Source organism: Artibeus jamaicensis, unplaced genomic scaffold (genome assembly GCF_021234435.1).
Source record: "Artibeus jamaicensis isolate MK-2021 breed Jamaican fruit bat unplaced genomic scaffold, CSHL_Jam_final contig_415, whole genome shotgun sequence".
Lineage (NCBI taxonomy): Eukaryota > Metazoa > Chordata > Mammalia > Chiroptera > Phyllostomidae > Artibeus > Artibeus jamaicensis.
In genome coordinates this window covers 20801313-20824624 of record NW_026521823.1, presented here as the reverse complement: position 1 = coordinate 20824624, position 23312 = coordinate 20801313, and the positions used below count along the sequence as shown (strand labels likewise).

The 23312-nt window shown below is 39.9% G+C and overlaps 1 protein-coding gene and 2 long non-coding RNA genes across 5 annotated transcripts; 2 read left to right on the top strand and 1 right to left on the bottom strand.

The window, feature by feature from the left end:
• Window positions 1-161: 161 nt before the first annotated feature.
• LOC119055111 (uncharacterized) lies at window positions 162-7644 on the bottom strand. 2 transcript variants are annotated; one of them, XR_008391688.1, is made up of 4 exons: window positions 7550-7644; window positions 5150-5286; window positions 3916-4060; window positions 162-476 (listed from the first exon to the last, which is right to left on the bottom strand). It is a non-coding gene; the product is annotated as an uncharacterized LOC119055111 (long non-coding RNA). The 2 variants fall into 2 exon arrangements; XR_005083625.2 differs by lacking the exon at window positions 3916-4060.
• A 296-nt stretch (window positions 7645-7940) lies between these two features.
• COMMD6 (COMM domain containing 6) lies at window positions 7941-22777 on the top strand. Of its 2 annotated transcripts, XM_037153248.2 has the most exons (4): window positions 7941-8087; window positions 8179-8190; window positions 18560-18712; window positions 22104-22777. In XM_037153248.2, the coding sequence occupies exons 1-4, from the start codon at window positions 8046-8048 to the stop codon at window positions 22152-22154; spliced, it is 258 nt and encodes an 85-aa protein (XP_037009143.2). In that variant the 5' UTR covers window positions 7941-8045; the 3' UTR covers window positions 22155-22777. The 2 variants fall into 2 exon arrangements, with proteins under 2 accessions (XP_037009143.2, XP_053521603.1); XM_053665628.1 differs by lacking the exon at window positions 8179-8190.
• On the top strand, window positions 8197-10823 carry LOC128627498 (uncharacterized). Its single transcript, XR_008391696.1, has 2 exons — window positions 8197-8415; window positions 10706-10823. It is a non-coding gene; the product is annotated as an uncharacterized LOC128627498 (long non-coding RNA).
• Window positions 22778-23312: the final 535 nt, after the last annotated feature.

Genomic DNA, 23312 nt, shown 5'->3' with positions numbered 1-23312 from the left:
ACTCCTGCATCTGGGCCACTGCTGAGAGGAGCCCACAAAATTCTAATAATCAAATACAACTGTGTAGTTTTACCTTCAAATTCTTTAAAAATGTATACATTAATACAACTTGAATTTGTCAATGAATGGTTTAATTATTTTAACTATTATTTTAAGAATGGAAATAATAAATGCTCACACATGATTGAGGCTTTATACTTAATAGAAACCTTGACATCCCTCATATATTCGTTTGATCCTCATCACAGGCTGTAAAGTAGGCAGGTGGGTAGGCAGGTGGGGAGGTCCAGCTGTCACCATATTACAAACAAGGTAAGGGTGGCTTGGGGAGGGTAAGTCGTTTCCCAGGGTTGCACAAGTGATGAATGGGCCTTCCTGCAGCCATATCCGGGATTCTTTTCAAAGCAGGTGGACAAGAGCAGCACGATGTTCACGAGCCAGAGAATGGCACTGGGAAAGCTGGGGGCTGGAGAAGGCTAAAAAGAAGGAAATAAGCTAGAAATTACTCTAGGAACAAGTCTTCCTCTATCATGGGTCAAGAGCCAGAACATTTCTTATACATGAGACACTTGACTTCAAATGTGCCTGAAATTAGTAAAAGTTTAACAGAGAATTGGGGGTCTGTAAGGTAGTCTATTATATATTCTATAAACTTTACAAATGCAGTTTTAACAAGGTGAAAAAATATATTGTTGCGACAGCAGGTGCCAGAATTCCTCTCAGGAAGGAAGTATCTATTCAGAGACATTTCACTGATGAGCCACATGTGTTGGAGCCTGAGACTCGGACAGCAGAGTCAGCAGGAGGACTAACAACAATGTTTGCCAGACCTCTGTTCATGAGAGAAGAATTGGAGATGGTAGGAAGGGAAGAGAAAGAGAGAATAGGGGGATAAACAAAAGGAGGTAAGAGTGAGGATCCTGAAAAGGAGACAGGAGAGAAATGCTGGAACTAGTGGGAAGTCAATGGCTCATTTTATTTTCATTGATCATTAGTGAGTTTCACCATTTTTTAAAGCTGTTATTGACTATTATTTGACAGTCTTTTCATCCTCCATTCATCTTCAAATTCTTTCTCAAAAGCCTGTAGCATTTCTTATCTTTCCAGTGCTTCCCAGCCTTTTTAGCACATGGCACAGGTAAAAAATATAATATATACCTTGCGCTTTTAACATTGACAGGTCAATTTGGGTGGTTGTCAAAGAATATAAGGGTTTTCCACCATTTCCTACATGACTAAACTCATATTTTCTTTTTCTCAACAACGGATAAATATTCAACAGCTTCTATTCGAAAGTAGCAAGAAGTTTCAGACAAATTGATATTCGATGTTTTAACAAAAGTTCTTGTGCCTCAAAACTTGCTTGCTCTTCATGATAAATTACCTTTTATATTTTGAGGGATTTGGCAACCTCTCCACCTTGAACTGAAATAAGCAACCATTTTTGATTCATCTCATCAACACTACCCACCTACTTAGAAACTGTGAATCACTTGTTCGCTTTGTAAGAAAACATGGAATTTTGGTCATCCCCACAATAATCTGTATTTTCCTCACTGACACAAGTGCACAACCCACTGTTCTCTTTTCATGCCCACTTTCATACACGGTTAATTTTTTTATGATGCAAAATCACAGTGTAATTTTTTAAAAGACATTTTAAATGGCAATAAAGCATAACAATACACAGCCAACAATACTAATAACTTAATAGATGTGTTGAACAGCTGTGAGCAAGTTCGTGCATGCAGATACAAAAACCACTGAGTCACGACAGCTGCCTGGGTACTGTCACTGTAAGAAGCCATCTGTTGCAATGTGCACAGTGATTTCTCAGATATTAAGTGTGAAAAAGTACAAATGGAATAACTGATGAAATGCAGTATTTGTGTAACACCTGACTTAATCAAATGAAATTGTCATTATGGTCCTAACCAGCCCACAGAATCTCTCAGGTTCAGGGTCCATCCAGCTTTCCCTATGGTCATGGGGATTGATTTCTCTGTATACCCGTAACTCATTCAAGTGCATCACCGTGTCTACATGCTATCTTATATTATTTATCTTAAAAGCAATATGGCTAACTGTATGCCTGCTGTGTGTGCAGGTAACCTGTCGTCTGTCTGGGGTTAGCATTGCATTGACAAACTGCCATCCCCAAACAGCCTTTTGTGCAGTACTTAAGAAAATAGCCAACTCTGACACAATTTGGCTTTATCTGTCTAGAGGATGGCATAGTAAGTCTCCTTGCTTGATCATAAACGGTACTGCCATTATCTATAAGTCAGGCACTTAGGCCTCATTTTTAAAATAAGAGACTCTGCAAGGTCTCCTTAAGCCAAGGGTTGACAACTACATCCTGTCATTCAGATTTCAGGTAGTTGTGTGAATCGGCCAGGTAGACTTAGAGAACAGTGTGGGGACAGGGACAAACCTGGGACGTGTAAAACCAATCTAACTGCATTCTTATTCAGTTTCTGATATAGTTTTGTTGTTGTTTGTGGGGGCGACTTTGCCCGCAAGTCCCCCCTTCCTCCACAGATGAAAGTAACAATACTAAGACATGATCTGCTTGGGGAGGAGAGGTGGCCAGTTTCTCAGAGGAAAAAGGCCAGGAGACCCTTCCTCCAGGGGCTTTTATTGGGTTATGATACACAGGAATACAGGCGATAAGGATCAAACAGCAGACAACATTTCAAAGAAATCTGAGGGCTTAGTCTGAGTCAGTGTCTGTCAGGAAAGGGGGTTGCAGAAACTTTGGGAGACATACTCATTTCCTGCTCTGACCCTTAACATATGAATGAAAGCACTCTTAGCAAAGCAGCTTTCACAGGATTCTCAGGAATTCTTTCTTATACCTGATTATTCCAGATCCCGCTCTAGCAAGGCAAGGAGCTGCACTGCCTCCCCATCACAGGTTTTCAGGCTTAAATGGGTTTGAGCCAGGAAGCGCTTCTCCCAGGCGGAAATGGGCGCTCAGACTACGTCAGAAGAGCCAAGGGGTGAGGCTCCATCACTCCCTCTTTGTCGCAGCCCCCCCAGCAGTCCTTCCATGATGGCCTCCCAAGAGATCATGTCTGGCTTAGGTTGCTGGTCTCTGTGAGGAGTCTTACCCATCATCAACCATCGACCATGCCTTGTGGGCAGGGGGAGGAAGCAGAGGCAGCGTTTGCTACCAGACACAAGCTTTGTCTTCTAAGTGGCTCGCATTCCAGAGGTCACTCACTCATCCTTAGCCATGGGGGGGTTGTTACAATTCCTGAAACCAGGCAGAGCAGTTCCTGACAGTTGTTCTCTTTAAAATATGGGGGTAGGCCACATTTGGCCCAAAGGCTAAGAATTTGTGTGTACTCTGCTTGCAGCTCTAAAACCTCTGTGATTCTAGGGTCAATCATCCTGCTTTATTCCCAGGTCTGCATTTTTGCATCTGCTGCGCACTGATTACCACCACTGTCCACCCCCTCCCACAACAACATGCACGCAATTACTCAGGCTTTCTTGAATAGCCTGAAGCACAAATAGAACATTTAATTAGCACAAGGTGGCTAAGAAGGATTTCAGCAGGTACACTGGGAGTATTCACTCCCTCGGGAGTTCTCCGAAATTAGATTGCAGACTGTAAATTAAAATCAGAGTTTGAAGATTGGCCTTTTAGCTAGGTGATGTTGCTTAACACTCCTGAACTTCTGTTTTCTCATCTTCGAAATGGAGATAATGTATGATCTAGATAACTTACAGGCTTCTTTTGAGGATTGAATAGCATTATGATAGTAACAGGACTAAGATTTACAGAGTACTTCCTATGTTCAGGAATTTTGCTATGTGACCTCATTTGACCTTTAATAAAAACCTTAGGAGACAAACACTAATAGCTTCATTTTTACAGATTAGAAAGCTGATGTTCAGAAAGACCACCTTTACTGATGTCACACAGCTGAAGGGGCAGAAGACAGATTTCAGGTCAAGCCCATGTGACTCGAAAGCTTCCAGCACATCATGTAATCCTCTGTTTGTCATAGTTTCCTACGGCTGCTGGAACAAATTGCCACAGACTTTGTGCCTTAAAAAAATCACAAATTTATTCTCTTACAGCCTGATGGTCCGAAGTCTGAGAGGGCTCCCTGGGCCAAAATCAAGGTGTTTATAGGGCTGTGTTCTTCCTGGAAGCTGTATGGGAGAATCGATTTTCTTTCCTATTCCAGAGGCTGCCTTCTTTGGTTCCTGGCTTTGGTTCCTTCAAAGAGAGCAACAGCCAGCTGAATCTTCCTCACTTCTATCACTGAAAGTTTCTCTCTGACTCTACCGCCTTTGCTGCTATTTTCCACATTTAAGGACCCTTGTGATGACATTAGACTCATCTGGGTAATTCACGAACATCTCCTTATTTTAGGGTCCACTGATTAGCAAACTTAATTCTATTCAGAACCTTAATCCTCTCTTGCCATGTAACCTAATATATTCACAGGTTCTGGGGATTTGGAAGTTGACATCTGCCTACTACCACCACTCATATAGGATGGTATGGTTTGGTATACTATAGTATAGTACAGTACAGTGATGTGCGTAGTGGACATGCATTGTTTTTGTCTTCCCAAAACCTTTTCATCTAAGTTTTACTGCATCATCACCTCTATCTTGTGTTGGGTAGATCTTCTCACTCCTTTTGCTGCTAGTGACTCTGCCAATAAGACAATTCTGCCTCTTGTGGCCACAACAGGAAGAACAGGAAAAAAAAAAAGGTTCATGTATCACTCTTAACTCAGTATTGGTCCAAGGAGACCAGCCACACTGTCAGGCAAATCAGAGCCCGTCCATCTCTGAGAACTGAGACAGAAGAGCAGCATCCTCTTCCCCTCGGATCATGAGTCCTAGGCTGTGCCCCCAGAGATACTGGTGGTCGTAAAGGCATTGGCACATACCATCCCCAATAGCATATGGAGACACCTAAGAGAACAAAGCCAGCAGACAAACAGAAGGCCGTACCACAACTGGGAAACAGAGATTGGGCCCTTTGGCTCTGACCCTACATTTCAGAGGCCATTCCTGTGAGACAATTAATTTCTGCTACTTTTCTCAGGCTAGTGTGAGTTGGATTTATATCATTCGGCACCAAAAGCCCCCTAAATATGAGCTTAGATTGAAGTATTACTTGCTTCATGTGTGTCCACTTTGTTTTCTCCATTGCAGTCACTCTTGTGAGATCGGAGTTCATGCCATGGTTCTGCACACATTCCCCCGACACATCTGATGGTATGAGCTCCAAAAGCACTGCCTGGTCTGTGTGTCCTACTCACCGGTCATAAGATAAAAATAAATGTAAATAAAACAAAAGTTATGCCTAAGCATTTTTAATTTTAATTTTTTTCCTGACTCTATTTATAAAATCTCTATTTCCAAAGTCTTAAGCTTACATAAATTTTGACCTTTTGTAAGAGAGAGGTCTTAAAAATAAGCAGCTGATCACATCAGTTGCTAGACTGTCAGGAGCCCAAGAACAAGAGTAACAACTGGCAGAGATCGGACTACACACAACTGACATTTTACTCTCCCCAAATCAGACCGATAGAACTTTGGAGAGGGACAGTCATGTCTAATTTAAAATTTTTTAAGATAAAGTTTTAAAAGAAATGTATGAAAAATACAGAGAAACACAAAAATAACTTCTTAATAAGTTCTTTTCACTCTGTAGGAGAGTTTTCATATAGTTGAGATTTACATATGTGTGTGTGCACACACGTGTGCCTGTGTGTGCATACAGCCTTCCATGAAGCATAATTCCCCCATGGATCATAATTTGATGGCAACCACAGGCTACAGAGAAATATTCCCTGACAGCCCTGGCTGGTGTAGCTCAGTGGATTGAGTGTGAGCCTGCAAACCAAAGGATCGAGGTTCGATTCCCAGTCAGGACACATGCCTGGGTTGCAGGCCAGTTCCCAGCAGGGGCCAGTTCCCAGCAGGGGATGCACAAGAGGCAACCACTCATTGGTATTTTTCTCCCTCTCTTGTTCCCTTCTCCTCTAAAGATAAGTAAATAAAATCTTTTAAAAAGAGAGAGAAATACTCTCTGGCAAATGAAACTGGTGTGCTGACCAGAAGGATATACCACAGTTCTTGTCTTTCACCAGACTTCCACAGGGAAGAAAGAATTTGATTCATTCGGAGACTATGTTCCCAAGCTAATTAGTACAGTCAGATCTAATAGCCTTGAGTCAGTGCCTTTTTAAAAAAAAACAGATTCTGGGTGCTACAAGGCAATTTAGGCCTTTACATCTTGACAGGCGTTAACTAATGTATTTCTCCAACAATTATATGAGGGTTGTTTGTGGTAGGCTGGATTTCAAAACATATTCCTTTGTCCAAGATTCTTGTCTCTGGTTGTTCAATCAAACACAATCTAGGTACTTCTCTGAAGCGACTTTGCAGATGTCATTAAGGTTATGGACTTTAAGGAGGTTATCCTGGATTATCTGGGTAATCCCAATGTAATCATTTGAGACCTTAAAAACAGTAACTTGGTCACGCTGGTGTCATAGCAACATGGTGAAAGACATGATGTAGAACTGGCAGTCAAAAGGATTCAAAGTGTGACAAGGACATGAAATGACATGACTGGCTTTGATGATGAAGGAAGGGGTCACAGGACAAGGATGTGGATGACCTCTAGAAGCTGAGAAGCCTTCTTCAAAAGTCAGCATGGAAATGGCAACTGCATAAAACAGTTCTGCCAATGACCTGAAAGTAAGTGGCTTCTCACCCTGAGCCTGTCCTGCCATTTTACCAGTGCAGTTCTAGGTTAGAGAAGACTAAGGAGACACTGGGACTAAATGCATCAAGTGGTCCTTGATCAGAGTATGTGGGTGGGTAGGGAACCGTTTTTCTAAAGATTGTATTTATTTTTTTTTTAGACAGAGGGGAAGGAAGGGAGAAAGAGAGAAACATCCATTAGTTGCCTCTCCGTTGGACCCCCCACCAGGGGGCCAAACCCACAACTCAGGCATGTGCCCTGACAGGGAATCCAACCCGAGATTGATGCCCAAACCAACTGAGCCCAGGGACAATTTATAAGAATATTGTTGAGACGATTAAGGAAATTTGGATTTGGTCCATGTGTTAGATAATAGTATTTTATTGGTTTTAAACTTCCTGAGTGGAAGAGTTATGATTTTTTTTAGGAGACTGCTCTTGTTCATAGGAGATACATGCTCAAGTATTTAGGAATAATGTGTCATCATTGCTATGCTTGTCTCTAGGGTTAAAGCAAATGTGTAAATATGTTAAGTTGGAGAATCTAGATGAAGTGTATATGTATGTTTATTGAACCATTTTTGCAGCTTTTCTGAAAAATAAATCAAGTTTTTCAAAATAAAAAACTGCAGGGGGGGGGCGAGGAATCGTTGTGGGTGCTCTGCAGAGTGGATTTGAGATGTACCCCCTTCTCACGTAGGGGGTACGTGAGAAGACCAGACGACAGGAAATTGCTGTAGTTAGGCTGAGTGCTGGGGGGCGGAGGGCAGCGGAGATAAAGAAAGTATCCCCACCCCACTACCTGCGAGGCCGGTGGAGTAGATACTGACGCGAAGAGCTGATCTCGTAACTACAGTTCTCACAAGCTTCTCCTTTGCAGATCTTTGCTAGAGGAGGTGTGGCTCTCCAGCCGCCTTCTAATTGGATCAAGGACTAGGATCCCAGGTCTCCGGCTGTGACTAGTTAGCACAGCGTAGGGGGCGGAGCTTGCAGGAAGAGTCCACCTCTGTAGTGTTGGTAGGGGCAGAAGGCATTCTAAAATTAATAGGTCCTTCCCTGGCAGGGTATATCCTACATATTCGGAATCACAGTCCTACAATAATTCATTGTTTTCTTGTTGGCTTCTTTAAACTGATACTTAACTGACACTATGGATGACTTACACAAAGACGTTTGTTTCCTGCTCCCCCACGCCCGCTGCGAGCGCCAGGGCGCTGGGCCCGGAGGAGGGAGCGGAAGGGTTGCCCTCCCGACGAGTGTTCTGGGGGGGTCTTCGGTCTGATCCCTGGAAACGTGCCATGGAAGGGTCTAGCGATCCGGTCTTGGATGCTAAGGCCAAGGTAAAGCTTGGCGTAGAATAAATCGGGGACGCGGGCTCGTAGGTCAAGAAAGATCATTCTGTAAATTGTGTTTTTTCTGCTTCCGTTTCAGGTCACCAACCAGGTGAGTGAGTGGTACCCCGCCCTGCCTCTGCTAGGGAAGGGGCGGGCTGCTGCACCTGGCCGGACTGAGGCTTCTGCGAACCTTCCCCAACTTACCCGCTACCCACCCCCTCGTGACCCCCAGTCCAAAGCCTGTGCCTGCATGCCGGTGGCTGTCGTGGCTCCTTTCTGGTTGTATCTGATATGGTAGCCACTGCCGTTGAAATTGAACTTCCCCACTAGCCCAGTGAGTGCAGGCTAAGTATTGTTCTTCCTTAGGCGTCATTTATTGGCAGCTAGGCACACGGTGTTTTAGAATGACTATAGAGGGAAGAAATTATTAACATTTCCAAAGATAGCACCGATAACAGTTTTGATTTTAAAAACCAGTATTTTAAAGTATACTGGAGGATGGAGTATATACTTCTTTAACCTTCCAATGTGCATATATTTATGCTTATAAGGATTTGATCTGGTTTTTTTTTAGATATAGCTTAATCCGGTTTCTTTATTTCAAGTAGCCTTGTCCTATTTTAGCTAACAAACAGTTTTTAGCCAAATAGCTTACAACACTCTCCCCAGGAGAGTACTAAAAGTATTTTGGGTTAGGAGTCAGTCACCCAGGTCCATGCAAAATACTATAAAGGGCTGAAATAAGAGATAATAAGGATACAAGGGGCCAGGAGACTGTGTGTCTCCAATTGATCTTGCAGTTTGTTGTTTCCAAGGATTCCTGGGAGGTAGGGGAACTCGGTAATCAACACTCAGATGTTCTTTCTCAGAGTTACTGAGTTAGTGCATTTTGGTTCAGTCTTTCCTAAGTTATCGTGTCTATTCACTTACACTAAATCATCTTTACTTGAGTAACTGAATTATATTGGAGTATAGGGTTTTTAAAACTTAAACCTTTTTTTGAGGTATGGGTGTTGTGGGACTAAAAATCAAGGCTTTGGCAGGGCTGTGTTCCTTCTGGAGGCTCTTGGGGGAGAATCTGTTTCTTTGTCTTTTCCAGCTTCTAGAGGCTGCTGGTATTGCTGAGCTTGGGTCTGCCTCTGTGTTCAAAGCACAGGATTCCAACCTCTGCTTCTGTTGTCACTTCTCTTTCTGCTACCCTCATCATCACATTACCTTGTCCGACTCTGACCCTCCTGCCTCCCTCTTATAAGGACTTTATGATCACATTGGGCCCACCTGGGTAATTGAGGAAACTCCTCACCTCAAGATTCTTAATTTAGTCATATCTACAAAGTCTGTTTTGTCATGTAAGATAACACAGATTTCAAGCATTGGAATGTGGACAACTTTGGAGGGCCGTTCTTCAGCCTAATACCCATCCCTTTCATGTGGTCATTCACAAGTTACATGATTGTTTACATAGAAAAAGCCAAGATAATTCACAAGCAATATTAGAGTTGTTCTCCTATATTTAGACACAGTTGAAATATATTTTTTAAAAGATCATTTGCAACATTCAGAAAGAAAAAGTACCTTGTAATAATTCTAATAAAAGATGTTTAAAACCTTTATGAAGAGCCCTGGCTGGTGTGGCACAATGGGTTGAGTGCTGGCCTGTGAACCAAAGCGTCACCAGTTTGATTCCCAGTTGAGGCACATGCCTAGGTTGTGGGCAGGGCCCTCAGGGGTGTGTGAGAGGCAGCTAATTGCAGTATCTCACACATCAATGTTTCCCTCCCTCTCCCTCCCTTCTCTTTCTAAAAATAAATAAAAGAATTTTTAAAGTTTTATGAAGAAAATTACAGAAAGTGATAGATTTCCAGTTTCCAATCTATTGTGTAAGGTTGTTGAAAGTCATCACTTTATCCTAAAAGCAAGCAAAAAGCTGAACAAACGTTTAAAAAAACAGCCCTTTCTGGATTGTTAGAATTGAAGTGACAAAGGTACATCACTTCTCCCAAAATTAAGAAGACAGATGATTACAGAGCAAGGGTGTCAAACTCATTTTTCACTGGGGACCACATCAGTCTCTCAGTTGCCCTCAAAGGGCTGAATGTAATTTCAGGACTGTATAAATGTAACTACTCCTTAGCTAGGGGCAAGGAGCTTGGCACTGCCTCGGGGTAGAAACAAGGTGGAGGGCTGGATTTGGCCACGGGCCTTTCTGTTTGCCACCGGTGCTATAGAGAATAACGAATAACAACTTAGTAGAACAGAAACCTCTGCAAAAACCAGTGCGATGGTAGGAAAGCCTATAATTGAAAAATTGCGGAGTCTCAGTGTGGACAAGCCTGAGCTGAGATCTCAGGTATCTTGTCAGTGGGAGGGCTTCACACTTCAAATTTTGGTGAGTGTTACTTCTAGGAACTCTGAGATTAGACCTTTTAATTCATAGGTCATGCTCTTTTGATATTACACTGTTAATAAAATGATCATGTCTACTAAGTGTAATACAGAAGGAAAAAGTTAGCTATAAATTTTTTTTGTAGTTTATGCTGTTTAAATGTACCAGATACAGCTAACATTTATGGCTATTAAAGTTTTAATTCTTTGAGGGATAATACCTTCTCTCTGTTTCTCAGCAGGATATGAATTATCCAGGTTGACTTGGACCGCACCTCCAATGAGAGTTTACAACCCCCATATAATCCATCAGCATACTCTTCTCTCCCTTTAAAAATAAACTCTCAATCCACCTCCCTTTGCTGCCTCCTCAGTCCAAGCCAGCATCGTCTTGCCTAGACCACTGCAATGGGCTCCCAGTCCGATTCCCTTGCTTTTCTTCCTAAACTTAATGCCCCGTCCAACAGTCTGGATGGGCCTTTTGCAATCAATGTTAGACCAAGTCTCTCCTCTGCCCAAAGCCTCTTAACAGGTTTCCTGCCACATTAGAGAAAAGTCTTAAATATTTACTTTGGCCCACAGGCCCTTCAAAATGGATTTACTTGCCTACAGTCCCCAAAATGGATTCCTCATCTCTTCCCACTCATGCCCCTCCAGCCTCATGGTTCCCTGTACACATGCTGGGCATGCTTCTCCCTGTGTCCAGAATACTCTTCTCTAGATATCCATGTTGCTTTTTCCTTCTCTTGCTCCTCAAAAGCCAGCTCTTCAAAGAGGTCACTGCAGGGTCTATCTAATCAGCCATTCTTGGTCACCCTACCACCTAATTTTTTTAACACTTTTTATAACACTATAACTTTATTATACGTTAATTGGCTGGCTTTCCCTCTAGAATGCAAATTGCTGAGGTCAGGAACTTTGTTTTATTCTTTTCCATAACCACAGTGCATAGTATTGTTTAGTAAATACTGGAATAATGGGGCATAGAGACCTTGTAACTTGCACAAAACCATGTTGCAAGGTGGGAGAGCTGAGATTCCAACTCCGGTGTGTCTGACCTTAGAGTCTGTGCTTGTTAAATTGAACAGACCACGGTGCTCTATGCTCTATTGCCCAGTGCCAGAGGTCTGCAGTTATTTCACCCTATGATACTTAGAATCATCAGTTATTTCACCCTATGATACTTAGAATCATTTTTGAAGTAATTCATGATTCTCTATATATCTAATTAGAACTCTTCGCACATGAATGATTGTTCCTGTTGCTGCCACATTTTTTTTCTTGCCAATTTTATGGTATAAATGAAAAGGAATGTGTTTTATTGACACTAGTGCCATTTTCCCTGTTCCCATAGATAAATAATTATTTAAATTTTGTACAGATTGTGTAGTGGTCTATAAATGTGTGACTGTTTTGTTCTATGTGCTGTGTTGGATGTTACCATGTACTAACAGCCCTGTAAGCATTTACAGTCTAGCGGATGGGGGCAGAGAAACAAACCCACAGGTGACTAGTAAAGTGAACTAAGTGCTAGTTAGTAAACTAACTGCTGTGACATAACGTTAGTGCTGGGGAAGTGATTGGTAACTAGCTCTTGAGGCAGGTGACTTTACAGGTTTTCACCTGGTATATTAGATTTTGTTCATTTATAAGCAGTATTTAGAGGCTATACTCTGGATTGGAGCTGAGAAGGCCCACAGGCAAGTAACTAATTAGGAGGCTGCAGTAAAATCCAAGACAAGGTTTTGAGACAGGCTTTCAGTAGATTTGCAGCAGTGGGACTGGGAAGAAGGGAATGCAGATCAGTGGCATTGGCTGAAATAAAATCTGGAGTACCTGTCAGTTCATACATGTTTTGAATAAGGGAGAGAGAGAAACCAAAGGTGACCAAAGTTCATGTGTGAGTCACTAGGGAAGTGGGCGTCATCAGTAGAAATGAACTGAGGATGAAAAGCATTGTTGAGGGGAGATGATGTGCGTTTGCTGTTGCTGGGTAGTTAGGCTGTGAACTTACTAGAAGTGAAAGTGTTTCATGGGAAAGACTTTATTTCGCTGCATTGTTTTTGCATCTCAGAGGTAAATGGTTACTTGACATTTTTTTTTTGGTTATTTGTGTTTGCTAGAATTCCCACCAACTAATATAGTTCAGATTATATAGTTACAAGGAGACATTTTGGATAAGTCACGTCATGTTCTTGTTGATAGAGTTATTTTCTGCTCGTTGTTTTGTTCTGCGGTAGTTACCTATTGCCGCATATCAAACTACCCAGAACGCAGTGACCTGAAACTATTTCATGATCTCTTGTGACGCCGGGGTAACTGGGTTTTGCTGGGTGGTGGTTTCTACTCCCTGTCCTTTCAGCAGGAGCTTTAGTCATCTAGGGGCCTAATTGGGCCGGACATCAAGAGGGCTCAGTAATGACTTTGGCTGTGAGCTCAGCCAGAGCTGATTAATTGGAGTGACTTGATTCTTCTTCACAAGGCTGTCCACATCATGGTGGCTGGGTTCCAGGACGGCAAGTCCCAAGGGCCAGCATTCTGTGAAGAAAGACAAACACTTCCAGTTGTCCTGAGGCCTATGCTTAGGGATTCCAGAGCTTCTTCTGCCGTGTCCTGCTGGTCAAAGCAGTCACAGGGACAGCTCAGATTCACGAAGAGGGAAAAAGAGCTCCATTCTTTTTAACTTCATTTTATTTATTGATTTATTTATTTATTTTAGCACTTTTTAAAAATATTTTATTTATTTATTTTTAGAGGGGAAGGGAAGGAGAGAGGGAGAGAAATATCAATGTATGGTTGCCTCTTGTGAGTCCCCTGCTGGGAACTGGCCTGCAACCCAGGCACGTGCCCTGACTGGGAATCAAACCACGATCATGTGGTTCGCAGGCCCGCGCTCAGTCCACTGAGCTACACCAGCCAGCTATTTAACTTCATTTTATTTTTAAAGATTTTATTTCTTTATATAGAGAGAAATAAAAATTTATTTATATAGAGAGAAAAAAAGGGGAAGGGAGAAAGGAAGAGAGGGAGAGAAACATCAACATGTGGTTGCCTCTCGCACAATCCCTACTCGGGAACCTGGCCCTCAACCTAGGCATGTGCCCTAGACTGGGAATTGAACCGGTGACCCTTTGGTTTGCAGGCCGGCACTAAGTCCACCGAGCCACACCAGCCAGGGCCAAGCTCCATTTCTTGATGTGAGGAGCAACATGTGCATATTCTAATTTTTAGGTGCTGTCTTTGTTCTAAATGTATTAATTCAATACATACTTATTGGAACATTCACTTTGTACCAGATAGTATCCTAGGAGATTCAGTACTAACCCAGGTCAATAATGCTCCTGCTGTCTTGAAGGTTAACATAATAATATCCAATCATGATAACTGCTGTTAAGAAAATAAAGCAAAGTGTAGAGAGGAAGGTGCCATTAAACAAGATAGGGAAAGCTGGTGACTTAGCAGATGCTTACTTGAGCTAGAGATTGACTATATGAATTCTCAAGCAGAAGTTTGCTGATAACTCATGCCCGCATCAGTTTCCGCACCTATGTTAACACAGGCGTGGCACGGGGCAGTCCAGTAGAGCTCTTTGCAGTGAGGGGCGCGTTCTCTGCTGGCACCGTCCGCTGCGGCAGCACCAGCCTCCTGGGACGGTTGAGCACTTGATATGTAACTAGTGCAACTGTGAACTGAATTGCTTTATTTTGTTTAATTTTAATGAACTTAAATAGTCACATTTGGCTAGTGGCTGCTGTATTGGACAGCTCAGGACGAGTAAGGAGAAGAAGCTCGCCATTCTTGTCCAATTCCAGACCTAGCTACTTCCCTGACCTACTAGAACTTAGTTTGTTTCCAAACAGTGGTCATGTTGCAGCAACGTACAATTAAAAATGTGTGGAGTATGGATGGAATCAGGCAGATTTGGATTTGAATAACCAGCTCTACTAGTTTTGTGTCCTTGGATGAGTTGCTTAATCAGTCTTTTACTCGGCACTTTTGAGAGTGTTTAGTGGTGTGCAGAACACTTGCAATTCCTTTCATTTAAGAACATTGATTTAAAGCAGAACAGAAAAGTGTGTATTTTGTGACTCTAGCTATAAAAATTACATACAGGTGAAGACTTGAAATGGAGACACAGGAATACGAAAACAGTTTTTAGGAAGGAGTTGTGCATGATTATTTTTCTAATTTTCTCCTATGTTGTGTTTTGAAAAATAAAAAATAAATTTAAATTGAAATGGGCTTTGTCAGTTTTATCTTTATGGGCAGTGTTTATGGTGGTTTTTATATTACTAATAATTTCAACTACCTTATCAGTTAATTTTTAGTATAACTGACTACAGCTAATTTCTTTGTTCTTAATATACATTTGCTTTCTGATTATTTTTCTTTGTATTTGTGTTTTACTTATGGATGTTTGTATGTTTTTTCATTACTTTTTTGCATGTTTTCTTTGTAAATTATTTTCTTCATTCTAGAATTTTGAGGCTATAATACTTTATTCTTAAAATTTTCCATAGTGATGTGTGTTCTGTTTTGATTCTTTGTTTTTAATTCTTTTAAATATCTATGCAGTTAAATCTTATTTAAGGCTAAACCACATTTATTAAAAAGTTTGCTTTTAATTTGCATGTAAATATTCCTTTTAGAATTTGGGGAATTCTCCTCTCAGATCTAATCCCAGCTTCCTTTAACCAGTGAACACTAACTTTGCACATTATGTGTCCGAACAGTGGCTCTCCGAATCTCCTCACCTGTGAGTTTCTCTGCTGTAATGATCAGTGGATTCTCACATTATGTTCCTTAATTGCTTTCCTGCTAATATTCTAGATAATTCAAAGTTTTATTTCCAACTTCGAGAGTCACATAAGCAATGTTTCACTCTGCCTTTTTACTATGGACAGTGAAAACGGAACTTCTTGCATAAAGGAGTTGTACAGGCTGAGTAAGTTTTAAAAGTGTCCAGTTAAACTTTTGGACATCGCCACTGAACTGATACAAAAAAACTCTCTAATCATGACCTCCCTTGAATTATGTTCTTAGATTTTTAGCCACTTATCAAACATTCCTATTTAAATATTCCTTCTCACTTCTTGGTGTTGTACCTTTGAAATTAAAAAAATATGAAGTCCTGATTGATACATGATACCAGAATCCTCCCAATCATCTGAGCCCGAATTTTTATAGTTGTCTTTGAAAACGTCCATGAACTCTATAGTCATCAGTACCTAGTGATTTAATTCTTTATAGGTCCAGCATAATCCTACTTGTCACCACCTTCCTTCAAGCACGTAAAGCTTTATGCCTGGATTATTGTGTCCTACTGCCACCAGATGATACATTTCTAAATCAGTATAGTACTTTCATATCATGCTCCATGAGTCCCCACTGCCTACAGGAAAAGCATAAATGATTTAATAATGATACATTATTTTTCCATAGTAAGAGAGAGTATATGAGACTATTTTGGAAACCTCTGAAAGCTCATACAGTTTGCAAAGAACTTAGGCCTCTTGATCACTCTTCTAGGTTTTGTTTTCCATATTTCCTATAAAAGCCTCCCACTTCAAGACAGATAAATGTGCTATTCCTTAACCGTATAGTGACTTTTCATCACTGCATGGTGAAGCTTAATATTTATTCATCATTTAGTCTTGCCATGTATTGTTTATGTATTTCTGGAATGTATAAAGAAGCCACATTTTTGCTCAGTTTCAGTTCTGTTTATTCCCCAAACTGAGTTCAGCGTTATCCCTTTTGCACTGCTTTTGCTTTCCTAGCCTACAATACCTTTTTATTCTCAACTAGGAACTCACTGACTTCTATCCCCACCCTAATATATGTTCAAAATAACATATATGCAGGACATGTGGATGGTTTATTGAGTTATTTTAATTTTTCCAGTTTTATTGAGATACAGTTGACCTAGAGCACTGTGTAAGTTGCAGGGGTGACCGACCTTTTGGTGTCTCCAGGCTTTACTGGAAGAAGCGTTGTCTTGGGCCACACATTAAATACATTGCAACACGTAATCACAAAAAAAGTCTCATGATGTTTAGGTAAATTTACGATTTCGTGTTGGGTCACATTCACAGCCATCCTGAGCTGCACGCGGCCTGTGGGTCGCAGGTTGGGCACTCCTGCTTAAGGTATACCACATAATGACTCGACAGACTTATTCTGTGGAAAGGTTACCGCAGTGATTTTAGTTAACCTTCATCTCCTTGTGCGGTTATTGACAAAGAGGGAGTAAGTTAAAGTGAACATCTGTGTAACCACAGTCAAAACTCGAGAAACGGAGCATTAGCAGCCCCTAGAAGTCTAACCACGTGCCCTCCACAATCAAACCTCTTCCTTCCTTCCTATCTTTTGGTGATAATCACATTCTTGCTTCTTATCGTTGTGCCATCTATGTATGCATTCCTGAGCTATTTTCTGTTCTTTAAGTGAATGGAATCACATAACTTTTCAACTTGTTGCTTTTGGTATTTTTGGTGTCGAGTGTAGCTGAAGTTCATTCGTTTGCATTGCTGTACAGCATTTCATTTATCTGCCCCATTACTGATGTCTGTTTGAGCTGTTTATAATTTAGGGCTATTAGGACTAAAGCTACCAGGAACTGGTACCAGTGAATATATGCACAAGTTTTTCTAGGTTATATTTGTAGTTGAATCACTGGGTCACGAGGTGTGCATAAGTTCACCCTCCCCATGTAGAGCCAGTTTTCTAAAAGACTGGCCCAGTTTAGACTCCCGTCAGCAGCACATGGCACTTCCTTTTTCCTAACACTTAGAATTGTCAGACTGATAAGTTAGCCTTTTGGTAGGTGTGTAGTGGTATGTCATTGTGGTTTAAATTTGCACTTCCTGTTTCCTTTAAGTATGCTTATTCAGTTACAGTTCATCTGTTGTGTATCTACTATCTTTAGTTTTGTATGGGGTACTTTTATGTAAAATGTACTTGTATAATCTTTTTACTTATTAAATGCATTTAACCTTTTATCAGCACCATTCTGACCTTAATGGCATAGTTGATTGGTTCAAAGCCAGTCTGAGACAGGAGGAAATACCAGTCCTCACACCAGTCGCACCTTTTGTAAAAAATTTATTAACAAGCAAATCTTTTACACAATCAGCATTAATTTGGTAGCAGAAGGTATCAGTCAGTAGATAAGTATTTTTTGTGGGTGCCTGCTAATTCCCCCACTCATGGTCTTATGTTTTAGAGTTAGCATTAGGAGCTAAGTTAGCCCATCCTGTTTTATGCCATAGCAGCACTGAACAATCATGGACCGGAATTAGCTACAAAGTACTGAGGCAGCCAGTAGTCAATAAGCATGTGATTTTTGGAGTCAGATGGGTTTCAATTCTGATTCCAGAAATGTGTGACCTTGTGCACATTACCTAAGCTATCTGAAATTCAGTTGTGTCATCTGCAAGATGGAAATAATAGCCTATAATGTGATGATTCAAAGTGAGGCATTTAATACATGTAAACAGCATAGCACATCACCTGGCCGGTGTCCATCATCAACAGTGATGAAATGCAAAACCACCTGTCACCCGGTACTTATGCTCATGTCGGGTTTCAGGCTGAGGACGGTGGTGAGGAAAGAACCTGGAATGGTTCCCATGTGTGCCTCAAGTAAATATGAACATGGCATGTAATTCATCTTCCATTTCAGGATTTTAGGTTGTGGAATGGGGGGAGGCATCATGGAACAGGGAGGAGGAGAGACAGACCAAACCCCCTGGAGTCCCCTCAAGTGCAGGAGCAAAGTGAAGGGAAAACCAGTCCTGCCCCATCTTCCTTCTGCTTCCGTTACACATCTGGTGGAAGTTCTTGGCTTTTTTGTTTTTTGTGGGGTTTTTTGCTTTTGTAATTATGACAGTATGGTTTGCTAACTCTGTTTATATATATCCCTTATTGCCTCTCTCCCTTTGGTTGGTTTTCCTCTAGCAATATTAGAATGAAGATATTTTCTTTTATTATGTTTGGCAAGAGTTGAATACCAGAGCAGTGAAATTAAATAAGTATCTGCATTCAGGGCAGTGCTATTACCAATGTATTGTTTTGTGCCGTTTTCACCACAGCTTGTCGATTTTCAGTGGAAACTCGGGATGGCCGTGAGCTCAGACAGTTGCAGATCTCTCAAGTATCCCTATGTTGCACTGATGCTAAAAGTGGCGGATCATTCAGGCCAAGTAAAGGTCAAGTCTTTTGAAATGACCATTCCACAGTTTCAGGTTTGTGATTTAACCCAGTCAGTTTTAGCTTATTGTTCTGTAATTGCTGCCTAAAGTGATGTATACAATTTTTCTTAAGGGAGAATATTATTTTTATTTGCAGTTGTTTCGATGTGCCTTACATCTATTAATATAAAAGACCTGAATTTATTTTCTCTGGAGATTTGAGAAACTATTTTCAATGTAATGTGCTGGATTTCTCTTGTGTAAAATATTTAGGAGGTTCTCATCTTCTCAGGCAGGATATTTACTTTGCTTTTAACTGTTTTATTCTTACTCCTTAAGCTTAATATTCAAGAAGGATAAGCTAAATGAAGCTGATTTTGAATAGTGTTGACCTCGAATCTTCTGACTAATAATGATTGTAAAATGCAGATCAGAGCACCAATACTTGATGACTAGTTCTATTAGCTAGCAATTTGAGTAACTCAGTAGTTTATATTAGGTTCATTTCATTCATGTTATCATTCTACCCCTTTTCAATAAGGAAGAAAAAAGGGGGTTGGTGAGAAATTGAATTTTCTTTTAAATGTACATACAGGGAAGTGTTTTGTCATTGACTAACACAAGCTTGTATTTTTATTTAATTTCTTCCTTAATGAATAGATAAGAATCTTCACAGCATTTAGTACTCTAAAAAACCTCTCGTATATCACTTTAGGATACTTTTGATTTCTTCTTTTACAAACTACACTTTCCCCCTGACCTTTATTAAGGTCTAATTGACAAGTAAAAATACTATATATCTAAGGCGTATAGGTGAGGTCCTGGTATTTAAATACATTGTGAAATGATTGCCACAATTAAACTAATTAAAATATCTGTCAACTCACGTAGTTACCTTCTTTGTGTGTCTGAGTGCTGAGAACACTTAAGATCTGCTCTCCTAGCAAATTTCATGTATATAATACATTTTTGTTAACTGGTCACCATGCTGTACATTATTAGGTCTCCAGACTTAGTCATCATATAACTCGAAGTTTGTATCTTTGACAAACTTCTACTCTCTGTTACTATGAGTCCCACTTTTTAGATTGTGCGTGTGAGTAAGAACATGTGGTGTTTGTCTTTCTGTGTCTGCCTTACCTCACTCAGCACACGTCCTCTATTCATGCTGCCACATTAGCAGCAGTTCCTTTGTTTTCAGGATGAGCAGTACTCTGTTGTGTATATGTTACATGTGTATGTATCTATATTTAGCATATACTGTAAATAATGCTGCACTGAACATAGGAGTGCAGGTATGTCTTTGAGATACTGATTTTATTTCCTTTGGATATATACCCAGAAGTCAGGGTGCTGGGTCATATGATAGGGTATTTTTTTTTACATTTTAAGGGTCTTTTTTCCCCTTTTAATGTCTTGCTTTTAAAACTGAAATCTTGCCTTGCCTGGCGTAGCTCAGTGGATTGAGTGCGGGTCTACGAACCAGAGTCACAGTTTGATTCCCAGCCAGGGCACATGTCTGGGTTGCAGGCCAGTTCCCAGCAGGGATGCACGAGAGGCAACCATACATTGATATTTCTCTCCCTCTCTCCTTCCCTTCCCCTCTAAAGATAAATAAGTAAAATCTTTTAAAAAAAACCCTGAAATCTCTGCTTTAGAATAAAAAATAATGGTCATAGATGCAACATTAAAATGCTAATTAGTGTCTCAAAAGTAATTAGGGCTTGGTTGGAAGGAAATAAGTGCAGTATATTGTGATATGTGAGTAGTCAAGTGAATATAAGGACCCAATCAACTGCAAAAGAATATAGGTTTCAACTCACTTTGTAATTCTGAATCCTGGCCTTGTTCTTATTTTTATGTGCTGCATTTATGCTCTCTGATTCCACCTCCAGAATGTTTTTTCCTCATAGGAAAAAAAACCACAAACTCTTTTAAAGTAAGTGTTTACATGGCTTAGAATCTACCCAGGCAAACTGTTAGTCACATTATAGGACTGAGACCATGGGAACATTCTTTGAGCTTTTAGTTTATATCCTTTTTGTAGCTGAAATTTTGATCAACAATGTATGGGTTTGTTTTTGTTTTTTCGAGAGAGAGGGGAAGGGAAGGAGAAAGAGTGGGAGAGAAATATCAGTGCATGGTTGCCTCTCATGAGTCCCCTACTGGGAACTGGCCTGCAACCCAGGCATGTGCCCTGAGTGAGAATCGAACCGAGATACTGTGGTTCGCAGGCCCACGCTCAATCCTCTGAGCTACGCCAGCCAGGGCCTGTATGTTTTTAAAGAAATAGTTACACCCTGCTTTTTTTCCACAATCAATTTACATGTGAATTAAAACAAAATACATATATTCTTAAGTAGCAATACAGAATTAAGACCAAAGAAGAAGAAAAATGCAAATATGTAAATCATTAGAGGGAATCCTAATTGCTGAGATTAAAATTTTATTTTATTTTATTGACCTTTCTTTGAGTATTTATCCCTGATGTCTTTTTCCACCTTGCACTCTGGTAAGTACACTTTACTAATGAGTTGAGTAAACAATCGGTACTTACCATATTATGTGCAAAATTCATTAATTCAACATTTACTTGCAAAAATTATCTGAGAACCTTCTTGCCCTGATAGAATTTATAAGCTGTACGACAATGGACAAGTGAATAAAAACACTTAATATATAATTGCAAATCATATTAAGCACTATTGTAGTGGGTGCGAATTACAATGAGCCTGAAATGTCACATTAATTTGTTGTTGTTGTTGTTTTAACAAAATTAAACCTACCTTAAACCTCTCCATAACCAATCAGGCTGGTTGGAAAATTTATCACTGCAATTAAAATGTAAACTTGCCTCTTTGCCCCTAGCAAGTTGAGAGAAGAAAGGCGAATTTGTTTGATTCTCCTCTTAGTTGTGATGTGAAGACACAAGATGACTTCTACAGGAGAGTTGATCAGACTAGGTCAATTTTTAAATGAAAGAAAAATGAGCTTCTACCATTCAAGCCATTATCAATGTTGGGTCTCTCCTGTTGTAATGGGACCCTTACCTTAAACAAAACAGTCCCTATTACCCTGAAATCCAGTCTTTCAACCAGATTTAAAGTGATTTGAGGCCTGGAAACCAAATTGTTGGTTTTTTGTTTTTATCTTCAGTTTCTAGGACAGTGCTGGGTAGTTAATAAATCTTTCTGGTGTGATCTCGAAAGAACGTTCTTGTATGCATTTTTGAAAAGCTTAGTTGTGTGTTAATTGTCCAATTCTGCTTTAGTACCAAATTATACCTTTTTGTTTCTCAGAATAACCTTCTATAAGAGATGAGAATATAACATCAAAATGTAATCTTAATATGTTTTCTAGCCTCTGGTGGTCAGATTTTATTAGAAGAACTACTTAAATTACCTCTGAAAGCAAAATTAATGTTATTTTTCTCCTTTCTTTCCAGAATTTCTACAGGCAGTTCAAGGAAATTGCTGCAATTATTGAAACTGTGTGAACACTGATTACTTGGTTGAAAAATTACTGCCATCGTTCTAAAATTATGGACTTCATTTTCTGCAGTATAACTGTATGCGGACCAGATGATATTTATTGAAAGAATTACACTTTGGTTTTTCCCTTTTTTAAATAAAAAAATTAGACAAACAGGAATTAGGTAAGAGGTGATCAATGCAATTATCAATGTGAATGTACTAAAAGCCACGGAATTGAATACTTTAAAGGGGGAACTCAGGGAATTACATCTCCATAAATAAGTGAATGATTGAAAATATATAAAAAGATGACATTACCTTATAAATTCAATGTTACAACATTCAATTACTACAAAAGCAATCAGCAAGAAGAGTGAGGCTACTCAAACACTTGAGATCAGATTAGGATTAACTGTTGTTCCTTATGTTAGCCAAGCCTTCAGGTTTTTCTGTCTTTAATATTTACAGAAAGTCCCAATACATGCACAGACATAGAAAGATAGGTTTTATTCTGAGTTCTGTATCCAACTGAGTTAACCTACTAGTACAAGTTACTGTTTTATATGATCTCCATTGAATTTAAATTTACAAACCAATTGTTAAAATATTTTATTAATTTTTATGATTAAAAGGCTTTTTGCATTGACTTTTTTTATTTTTTATTTTATTGTTCAAGTGCAGTTGTCTGCCCCCCCAAACACACCCCTGCCCCCACTTGTGAAGATGTTTTACAAGGCCACAGCAGCTGACAGGAGTAGCATTGCTCAGGGGTAGACAAAGCGATTTCTGGAATAGACCAGGTGGCCCAGAAATAAAAAAGACTTTTTAGACCAGGATGGTATTTCATTTGGGTGGGAAAACATTATTATTTAATAAATCAGACTAGAAGTCACAAAATACGCAAAAGGAAATTCCAGATAGATTAATGACTTAAGTAGAAAAGATAAAAATTAGAAGCCTTAGAGAATATTTATGTTAATTAAGGTTTGTGAAGACAGCCACCCAACAGCAAGAAGAGAAAACGTAAATGTATCGAAAAATTATTTGTAGAGAACTAATGGGCCATAAACAAAGGCAAATGCTAAGTTGATGTAGAAGTTCTTGGTTGGGAAAACAAATTGCTTTAAATATTTTAAGTAGGAAGAGGTTTTATACAAGAAATTAGATGTTCACTAAACTGT